The 11,293-nt window shown below is 45.0% G+C and overlaps 1 protein-coding gene across 1 annotated transcript in view; it reads right to left on the bottom strand.

The window, feature by feature from the left end:
- Nucleotides 1–8,547: 8,547 nt before the first annotated feature.
- Nucleotides 8,548–11,293, bottom strand: part of LOC122558222 (synaptic vesicle membrane protein VAT-1 homolog-like) — a 194,980-nt gene continuing 192,234 nt past the window's right edge. Inside the window, exon 9 of the mRNA XM_043706556.1 lies at nucleotides 8,548–9,368. Coding sequence (XP_043562491.1) covers nucleotides 9,270–9,368 — 99 coding nt within the window. The 3' untranslated portion in view covers nucleotides 8,548–9,269. The remainder of the gene's footprint in view (nucleotides 9,369–11,293) is intronic.

The following is an 11,293-nucleotide window of genomic DNA, read 5'->3' as shown; positions in this document are numbered from 1 at the left end:
TTTCAGAATATAAGCCCTTTAGGGGTTTTCCAGCATCACACTCTCGACTCTGAACTCCAGCATCTGCAGTCCTCACTTTCTCCTCTGCCCAATACTCAACCAGCAATGAACTAAAGGCCTTCTGTTTCTGTTGATTTTGGATGAAAGGTTTTGAAGGGCGTTTCTTTCCCTGTTATGGTTCCTCGCATTGTATAGTACATTCTTTCTGAATTTCCAACAAATCACAGTAGGAATAAGTTATTTAAAGGCAATGAATGGCCCCTCAAGTGATGGACTATTTGGTATGCATCAATGAAAACTAAGAGTGGCAATTCAACCATAAAAGGAATCACAGCTGATGTCCACTTAACAGCAGAGGCTGACAGTAAGGGAGTAATCTGTCAGAAAGGGTCAGGATTGTTGGACCTGAAAGTCTTTTTGAAGCATAAAATCCAATGCAATATTGGGAAGTTATTTCATTGTCAGAAATGTCATGCTTTGTATGAAATGGTAAATTGATATTCCGTTTACCTGCTTTATGGTTCAGGTAAACATGAAACAGTAACAGACAGTATTTGAAAAAGAGAAGGGAGCTCGCCTTTTGTCAATCTTTCCTGGTCAGTCAATACTATCATATAAAGAGTGAATTTGTCTTTAACGAGTCACAGAGTCATACAGCACAGAAACAGAGCCTTTAGTCCAATTCATCCATGTTGATCAGGTTTCCTGAACTGAACCAGCCCCATTTGTATACATTTGTTCCATATCCTTTCCTGTTCATTTACCTGTCCAAATGTCTTTTAAATGTTGCAATTGTAACCACCTCTACCACTTCTTCTGGCAGTTCATTCCATTAAAGAAAACATCCCTCTGATAGATTGACTCATGGTTGATTGTCACAGCTCCCTGTGAAGAAAATGACTACCTTTCATAAAAACAGCAACAAAATATAAAAACTATATTTCGTTCTAAGTGAAGCATTTTTGAAACATTTGATATGTAAAGGCAGGAAATAAATAAAAACCGTTACTTCACCTAACATATGGTTTTTGATGGTATTGGCTGGTGCTATCTTTTTGCATTGTCTTCAGCAAGGAGGTGGGCTGTTTGTTGACTCGGTCAGAACATGTAGTGTTCAGAAGGAAATAAAAAGTTAAAAACTGCAAAACAAGAAGGAGGCAAAAAAGGGTCCTTCATTCGGCAACACCTTTTAATAAGATCATGGCTATCTTTTACTTTAACTCCACCTTCCTGTGGTATCCCTGTATCCCTTAATTCCCTCAGTATTCCAAATTCTATTAACCTTCATTTTCAACGCACTCAGGACTGACCATCCACAGTTCCCTGAGGTACAAGTTTCCAAAGATCCCTAACCCTTTGATTGAAGAAAGTTCTCTTCATCTTGGTCTCATTCTGAGGCTTTGACCTTTAGTTCTAAACTCCCCAGTCAAGACACATGGCCCTCCAACATCTACTTTGTCAAGCCTCCTCAGAATTTAGCATGTTTCAATTAGATCACCTCACATTCTTCTAAACTCCAGACAGTACAGGATTGCCTACTCAGTATCTCCTCATTGAACACAACTCATCTCAGGAATAAGGAGAAAGTGACGACTGCAGATGCTGGAGAGTCAGAGTCGAAAAGGGTGGTGCTGGAAAAGCACAGCAGGTCAGGCAACATCGGCGGAGCAGGAGAGTCGGTATTTCAGGCATCAGCCAATTCATACATTCCTGACGAAGAGCTGATGACCAAAACATCGACTCTCCTCCTCCTCAGATACTTCCTGAACTGCTGTGCTTTTCCAGCACCACCCTTTTCATCCTAGAAATAAGTTTAGTAAACCTCTCTTGCATTCCATCAAGGCCGAATGAATCCTTCTTTGTGTAAGGAGAGAAAAACTGTAATGAAGTAGTCCAGGTTTACCCTCCTATATAGTTGAGACAAGTGCTGTGCGAAGGAGCCGTTAATATAAATATTAACAGCTGCAATTTAAGACAACTGAAGTTATAGGATATGATTTGGAATTGTTGAACTCTGTGCTGAGTCTGCAAAGCTGTAAAGTGCTTCACCAAAGGATGAGTACTGTCCTTGACCCTACATTGAGTTCCTTTGTTATGTTGCTGGAGTCGAGCAAGGTCAGAGTGGGAATGAATGGGGCGATGACCTAGATGCTTGGAGGTCATTATTGTTGACTGAAAGAAACTGTAACGGAAAACAAGTACCAAACTCATGATTATTCTCTGCCTTGTAAAGGACGGTGCATTGTAAGCCGCAGACAGTACATTCCAAAGATGTTGTGAAACTTGAAAGGGTTCAGGAAAGATTTACAAAGATGTTGCCAGAGTTGGAAGATTTGAGCCAAAGAGAGAGGATGAATAGGCTGGGGCTGGTTTCCCTGGAGCATCAGAGGCTGAGGGGTGACTTTATAAAGGTTTATAAAATCATGAGGGGGACGGTTAGGATAAATAGACAAAGTCTTTTCCCTGGGGTGGGGGAGTCCAGAACTAGAGGGCATAGGCTTAGGGTGAGACGGGAAAGATATACAAGAGACCTAAGAGAGGTGTACCCACGCTTAATAATGGTATCCATGTCCACAATCTGACACGTCTTGCAACGTCCACCATGACAGGGTTGTATGGAGTTGTCCTGAGAGCCGGGCAGCTTGCTACGAACAATGACCTGTTTGAGGTTTGGAGGTTGTTTAAAGGCAAGTATTGGAGGTGTGTGGAAGGTCTTGGTGAGGTGCTCATCCTCATTGATAATGTGTTGCAGGTCACGAAGAACATGGCGTAATTTTTCAGCTCCTGGGAAGTACTGAACAATGAAGGGTACCCTGTCAGTTGCAAGATGTGTCTGTCTCCTGAGGAGGTCACCTTGTACACCTCCCACCTTGTCCATGGCAGGTACTCATGTGACTCAGCCAACGTTGTCTATCTTATACGTTGCAGGCAAGGATGCCCGGAGGCATGGTACATTGGGGAAACCGAGCAAAGGCTACGACAACGGATGAATGGGCACCGCACAATAATCAACAGACAGGAGGGTTCCCTCCCAGTTGGGGAACACTTCAGCTGTCCAGCATATTCAGCCTTGGACCTTCGGGTGACCATCCTCCAAGGTGGACTTCGGAGCAGGCAGCAGTGAAAAGTGGCCGAGCAGAGGCTGATAGCTAAGTTCGGTACCCATAGGGATGGCCTCAACCGGGACCTTGGGTTCATGTCACATTATAGGTGATCACCATTGCACTACACACACACACAGATATTCCTCTACACACACATACACACACACACTTTCTCACATTCACAACCCCTACCCCAGATAGACACACACACACAGACAGACAAAGACCCACATGCACACATATATTTTGTGGGGTGAATTTGTACTTGCAAAGTTACATTGTACTTTGCTCAAAAACTGCATGCATTCATGTAGAATTCTCAGCTCAAAAGCTGCATGAATTTATGTAAAACTCTGTTATCTCACGTTTTAGATTAGAATCAATCTAAACATCATGGCATAGATAGGGGGCCAACACCTTCAACATACTGTCTAGCTATCACCATTGTTAATAGCTAACCCGAGAATGCAACTTTAAAAAAAAGGTTTTGTGATTTACACATGAAAGAAGTGAAACTATCACTGTATTCTAACAGATGAAAGGCTTAACAGACAATCAATTTTTCAATGTATAATTTCAGTTACATCACACTGCAAATTTTTGCTATAAATTCTGTGTTACGATCGAGCCCTCCACTATCACCTGATGAAGGAGCATCGCCCCGAAAGCTAGTGTGCTTCCAATTAAACCTGTTGGACTATAACCTGGTGTTGTGTGATTTTTAACATCATCAGAAAAGGTGAGCTAGAGACAGAGGAACTAGGAACATGGAATAGAGTCCCTTAGAGTCTGTGAAGGTGTAACCCAGAGGGCTTACAGATAATATTGCCAGTAGCAGTGGTGGACTCTCCCTCTTTATGGGCATTTAAGCGGGCATTGGATAGGTATATGGAGGATAGTGGGTTAGTATAGGTTAGGTGGGCTTGGATCGGCGCAACATCGAGGGCCAAAGGGCCTGTACTGCGCTGTATTCTTCTATGTTCTATAATATTGGCCTGGTCTATGTCTAGAAAGGAAGGAAAATGTCAGAGACAGAAGGGCTGTAATTGAAAGTAATGTTACTTAATAATTTTTCAGTTCTGGACAAGAGTGCAACAAAAGACTCACACAGTCACCAGTATATGAGAATAAAGGTTTTTACCCAGACAGTACTGAGCCTATGGAATTCTCTGCCAGAGAAAGCAGTTAAGGCCAAAACCTCAACTATTTTCAAGCAGGAGTTAAAGATAGTTCTTAGGTCGAAAGTGAACAGCGAGTACGGGTGAAAACAGAACTGAGTATTTAGTTGGTTGATCAGCTATGATCATATCATGTGGCAGGGCAGGCTTGAAGGGCTGAATGGCCTACTCCCACGCTTTTTTACTGTTTTCTGTAAAAGAGGGAAGGAAGGGATCTGAAGTGGAACCTGTAAGAAAAGTTTAATCACATAGAGTCAAAATAAAAGTATCGAAAGCTGACAGCACAGAAGGAGGCCATTTGCCTATCTTGTCCATGCTTACCATGGGGGCGGCACGGTGGCACAGTGGTTAGCACTGCTGCCTCACAGCGCCCGAGACCCGGGTTCAATTCCTGCCTCAGGCGACTGACTGTGTGGAGTTTGCACGTTCTCCCCGTGTCAGCGTGGGTTTCCTCCCACAGTCCAAAGATGTGCAGGTCAGGTGAATTGGCCATGCTAAATTGCCCGTAGTGTTAGGTAAGGGGTAAATGTAGGGGCATAGGTGGGTTGCGCTTCGGCGGGGCAGTGTGGACTTGTTGGGCTGAAGAGCCTGTTTCTACACTGTAATGTAATGTAATCTACCCTGAACAAACTATGCCCCTGCCTATTCCCTGTTACCCAAATACTTTTTTTTTCCCTTCAAGTAATTATCCAATTCTTTTTATGAAAGCCATGATTGAATCTGATTGCACCGTGAAGTGAGCTTCTGATCTAAACTACTCACTGCCTGACAGAAAATCTTCCTCATGCCCCCTTTCCTTCATTTGCCAATCATTTGTGATCAGTGTCCTACAGTTTCTGATGTTTCCACTATTGGGAACAGTTTCTGTCTGTCTGCTCTGTCCAGACACTCATGATTTTGAGCATTTTATTCAAATCTCCTCTCATTCTCCTTTTCCCCAAAAAGAACGACACCAGTGTTCCCACTCTATCCATATAACTGCGTCCCTTCGTCTATGGAACCAGCTCCATGAATCTTTCCTGCACATTTTCTAATGTCTCCACATCCTTCCAAAAGTGTACACAACCATGTTTAGCACACAATTCTTCATGAGAAGTAGAACTAGTACTTTTATCAACAGTTCACCATAACTTCCAGTGTGCAGTTTGCAGCCTCCTCCTGTTCACCATGGATGTGCAATCCCTTTATACATCCATCCCCCAATACGATGGTTCTCCGCTTCTTCCTGGGAACAAAGGCCTGAACCATCCCTATCCACCACCACCACCCTCCTCTGCCAGGCCGAGCTCGTCCTCACCCTCAATAACTTCTCTTTTTACTCCTCTCACTTTCTTCAGGTCAGAGGGGTGACCATGGGAATCTGAATGGGCCCCAGTTATGCCTGTCTCTTTGTGGGGTTCATGGAACATTCCTTTCTCCAATCCTATTTGGTGCTGCTTCCCTTTCTCATCAGGAATTGAAAAGGTTAATTGGTTTTGCTTCCAATTTCCACCCCATTCTCACTTTCATCTCATCTATCTCCTCCACCTCCCTTCCTTTGCTCGACATCTCTGTTTCTATTTCTGAAGATAGACTGGCCACTAATATCTACTCATAAACTCATCGCCTCACATAATTACCTAGACAATACATCCTCACACCCTGCTTCCTATAAAGGCTCTATTCCATTCTCCCAGATCCTCCATCTTCACAGCATTTGTTCCAATGATGCCATATTCGACAAGGGAGCCTCAAGAATATCCACCTTCTTCCTCAACAGAGGATTCCCCAGCACCATTGTTGAAAGGGCCCTCACCCAGGTCTGACCCATCTCCCACACTTCCGTCCTCACCTCCTCTTCCCTCCCAAACAGCAAGAGGGTTGCTCTTGTCCTTACCTGTCATCCCACCAACATCCACATTCAGATCATTAGCCGCCATTTCCGTCACATCCAGCAAGGTGCTACCACTGGACACATATTCCCCTCCCCTTCCTTGTCCACCTTCTGCAGGGACCATTCCCTCCGGGACACCCTGGGGACTCTTCTTTCACTCCCAACATCACTCCAATTCCAATAACCCAATGCACCTTCCCCTGCAATCGCTGAAGGTTGCCTACTTAACTCCTCCATCCTCAGTATCCAAGAGCCCAAATGTACCTTCCAAGTGAAGCAATGCTTTATCTGCACTTTGCACAATCTAGTCTACTGAATTTGTTGCGCACAATGTGGTCTCCTCTACATTGGGGAAACAAAGTGTATGCTGGGTGACCAGTTTGCAGAACACCTCTGTTCTGCCCACAAAAAAGACCCTGAGCTTCCAGTTGCCTGCCACTTTAACACGTCATCCTGTTCCCTGGCCAATATCTCTGTCTCAGGCTTGCTGCAGTGCTCCAGCAAAGCTCAGCACAAGCTGGAAGAAGGACATCTCATTTGCCACTAACCTACAGCCCGCCGGACTCAACATTAATTTCAATAGCTTTAAGGCTTGACCTCTCCAATGCCCTAGCCCCAATCCCCACACACCAGGTCTTGTGATCACACAGTCTGCTAATCCACACAACCCATTGTTAGCCACTAGCAGTCCCCATTAATAGCTATTCACCCTCCTAGCCAGATCATTATCCACTCCTTTGTCCATCTGTTCTTCTCTCTCTTTGGGCTCTATCCCCACCTATTATTTATTTATCACCCACTGCCCCCTCACCTTATCTTCTGCATAAAACCAACTTTTTCATAGCTGCCATCAGTTCTGAGGAAGGGTCGCTGGCTTTGAAATGTTAACTCTGATTTCTCTTCAGAGATGCTGCCAGACCTGCTGAGCTTTTCCAGCAACTTCTGTTTTTGTTCAGGATAATTTCCTTGCTTTTGTATTCTCTGCCTCTATACAAAAAGTATGTAACCCATCAGTTATTCAACTTGCTCTGTCACCTTTTACCCATTTGTGCACATAGACCCTCAGGTGCCTCTCCTCCTGCATCCTCTATACAGCTGAATCCTAGAGTCATAGAGACGTACAGTATGGAAACAGGCCCTTCAGACCAACTCGTCCATGCCGACCAGATATCCCAACTTTACCTTCAATTTTCATAATTCTCTCAGCCATAAAAATGCACTTTAGTCTTTCCATCTGTCCTTTGTCTGCCCATCTCATCAGTTTTTCTTAAATCCTATTGAAGGCTATCATCTTACAGTTCACCGATTTGCATGGGATGGAATCTTCTGCCCTCTCTCATGGCGGCATCTTTGGTGGTGGGGAGGGCATTTTGGATAGTAGTTGATGGGAACTCACAAAAACCTCCTGCTTCTATCCCAATTAAGTCCAACTGAGTTCCCTGAAGTGGGCATTTAGTGACCTCTTAAGTGACTCATCCTGGTGTCTTTGTTACAAAATCCAAAGTTGTTGAGTCAATCAGTGTAAGCGAGCATGATAAACAAACCTGTATAGGCTCTTGCGGGAGCCTTACGTCAAAGGCACTCAAAACAAATGATTGAGGAACATGGCATGGGGAAGCTAGGGAGTGGAGGTCCAGTTGAAACTTGCCTCTTCCATTCTTGTTGAATGTTAGAGTGGCATGGTGGTTCAGTGGTTAGTAAAGCTGCCTTACAGAGCCAGGGACCTTGGTTCAATTCTAGCCTCAGGTGGCTGTGTGGAGTTTGCACATTCTCCACGAGTCTGCATGTGTTTCCTCCGGGTGCTCTGGTTTCCTTCCACAGTCCAAAGATGTGCAGGTTAGGTGAATTGGCCATGCTAAGTTGCCTATAGTATTCAAGGATGTGTAGGCTAGATGCATTAGTCAGGGGTAATGTATAGAATGGGTCTGGATGGGATATTCTTTGGAGGGTTGGTGTGGACTTGTTGGGCCAAATAGCCTGTTTCCACACTGTACGGATTCAATGATTCCATAGGCAACCCCCCACCCCCCCCCCCATCCCCTCCGTGACCTCCACTCTACAAAACTAATCTTGCCATGATGAAGCCCTTTCCTGGGGTCACTTCATTTTTTTTCTCTGGTAGCAGTCATGGCTACCCAGTGGTGCTACTGAGCCACCAATACGAGGGACTTCCAGCTAGTGTCCTGATTCAGTGGATGCCTTTGGCTGGCTTTCATTTGCCTGACTGATTTGATGGACCTTCCCCCAAAGCAGCGAAGGCCTGCATCCCAAAAATTCTGGCTAATGTCTGGGACAGGCCTAAAACATCATCCATCCAGTCCTTTCCTGCACTTCAATTCTTGTTCATTAGTCTTCCTGTTCTGAAACATTAAATAGACACTTGACAAAGTAATCAATTGCTAATTGTTTTTTTTATTTTTTTAATTTTTTTTATGTAAACATTATTTGATAGGCACAAAATAACAAAAGCACTAATGCAACCAATGCAACAAGTAAACAAATTGAGATCTCCATTCACATCGTTTAGGCTTTTGAGCTGATAAATAGGTCTATGCATTTTTCGTTTACTCAGTAAGGTAAGTTCAGAAGCAGTTCCTGTCACTTGTACTGGTGAAAGATGCATGTCTTTGAATACTTAACATTCATGTGTTGAATGGTCGCTGGTCAGTGATGTATAACAGAATAAATACAGGCACTAACAGATTAACAGAACCATGCACAAGAAATCAACACAGAGAGAAAATAAAATACTTGAATGGTACATACTAAAAATTGCAAGAAGTTCACAGAAGACAGAACTGTGCCCACTTTAAATATAAGAAGAAGCAATAACACAATGAATCTCTTCCTCAATTGATCTTAACACAGAATGTTGCTCATAATACTGCACTGAAAAGGATATGGCACTTTAGCAGTTCAGGTCACTAAGATTCAAACAGCTTGTAGCTTGGCTGACTGCAGACAGACACAAATACACACAGTACAACAGCATTTGTTCACTTGCGCACCAGGGACATCTCCTCAAATTGTTCTTGGCTCCAGCGACTAACAAAGAGAAAATTCAAACAGGTAGGTTTTTGTTTAAACTTCTTTTCTCTCCCCTGGCCAAGGCAGCTATTGGATAAAGGGCATGCGCTCCTTATTTCCATTGTCTCCCTCATGATCTTCCTCTTCCTCGCCTGCTTCACTGGTCTCTGTGCTGTCATTTGCCATCTGGAAGCAATGAAGAGATCAATGACTCTGTGTGCAGTAGTTTTTAATGGTTTACAAATGAGACCAAGTACCATAAATGAAGGCTGTGTTAGTCACCCGACATATTTACATACATGTCGAGGTGAGAGAACATTCTCAGAAACCATTGTGAATGGGGCTATCACTAACATCTGACCCCAATTCAAAACCAAATGTGCTGCTACTCATTGTATCTGAGTCACGGCATTGAACTCAACAGAGACTGGTAGGAAGAATATGGAAGACACGTTACTTGAAAGATGCAAGTCTAGGTAAGGTTGGGGATGGTAGTGGAGAAATTTATCAATCATTAAATGTTGCACCACAGATTTGCAAAGCTATGTATAAAAATGTGTAAACATCAGATTTTATTTAAATAAATACCGTTCTGGACACACCTAACAAATTCTCCTCCATCCAAGCCCCTGGCACTAACAAAGTCCCAGTCAACATGTGGGATGTTAAAATCACCCACCACATCAACCATAATCTCTCAGCATATCTGTTTCTCTATCACTATTGGGAGGACTGTAGTGCAATCCCATCAAAGTGATTGTACCCTTCCTATTCCTGAGTTTTCCCCATCTGGCCTCGCTGGACAGACCCTCCAAGGTCTCCTCCCTTATCAGTAGCCCGACTCCCCACCTCCTTTTCATCCTTCTCTATCTCATTTGAAACATCTAAATCCAAGAACGTTGAGCTGCCAGTCTTGTCCCGCTCTCAACCAATTCTCTGCAACAGCTACAACATCACAGTTATATGTATTCACCCAAGCTCTAAGTTCATCTGTCATTCTCCTCACTTTACAAACAAATACAGCTCAGACCATCATGTTTGATGGTCTCTCCCTGTCAGTTCTTCCTCATAACTACTACAAACCGACCGACTCCCACAGCTACCTGGACTACACCTCCTCCCACCCTGCCCCCTGTAAAAACGCCATCCCATTCTCCCAATTCCTTCCTCTCCACCACATCTGCTCCCAGGAGGACCAGTTCAAAATACGTACAACACAGATGGCCTCCTTCTTCAAGGACCGCAATTTCCCCCCCGACGTGGTCGACGGTGCCCTCCACCGCATCTCCTCCACTTCCCGCTCCTCCGCCCTTGAGCGCGGCCCCTCCAACCGCCACCAGGACAGAACCCCACTGGTCCTCACCTACCACCCCACCAATCTCCATGTACAGCGCATCATCCGCCGTCATTTCCGCCACCTCCAAACAGACCCCAGCACAAAGGATATATTTCCCTCCCCTCCCCTATCAGCTTTCCGTAGAGACCACTCCCTCCGCGACTCCCTTGTCAGATCCACACCCCCCACCGACCCAACCACCACTCCCGGCACCTTCCCTTGCAACCGCAGGAGGTGCAACACTTCCGCCCACACCTCCCCCCTCACTTCTCTCCAAGGCCCCAAAGGAAACTTCCATATCCGCCACAGATTCACCTGCACCTCCACCCACATCATCTACTGCATCCGCTGCAGCCGGTGTGGCCTCCTCTATATTGGGGAGACAGGCCGCCTACTTGCGGAGCGATTCAGAGAGCACCTCTGGGCCACCCGGACGAACCAACCCAACCAACCTGTGGCACAGCATTTCAACTCCCCCTCCCACTCCACCGAGGATATGCAGGCCATTCTGACCTATCACCCTCACCTTGACCTCTTTCCACCTATCACATTTACGACGCCCCTCCCCCAAGTCCCTCCTCCCTCCCTTTTATCTTAGCCTGCTGGACAAACTTTCCTCATTCCTGAAGAAGGGCTTATGCCCGAAACGTCGATTCTCCTGTTCCCTGGATGCTGCCTGACCTGCTGCGCTTCTCCAGCAAAACATTTTTAGCTCTGATCTCCAGCATCTGCAGACCTCACTTTCTCCTCAAAGAGTTCTTCCTCATAATCTTAC

This window comes from Chiloscyllium plagiosum, chromosome 17 (assembly GCF_004010195.1).
Source record: "Chiloscyllium plagiosum isolate BGI_BamShark_2017 chromosome 17, ASM401019v2, whole genome shotgun sequence".
Lineage (NCBI taxonomy): Eukaryota > Metazoa > Chordata > Chondrichthyes > Orectolobiformes > Hemiscylliidae > Chiloscyllium > Chiloscyllium plagiosum.
This window is presented reverse-complemented; position numbering and strand designations above follow the sequence as displayed.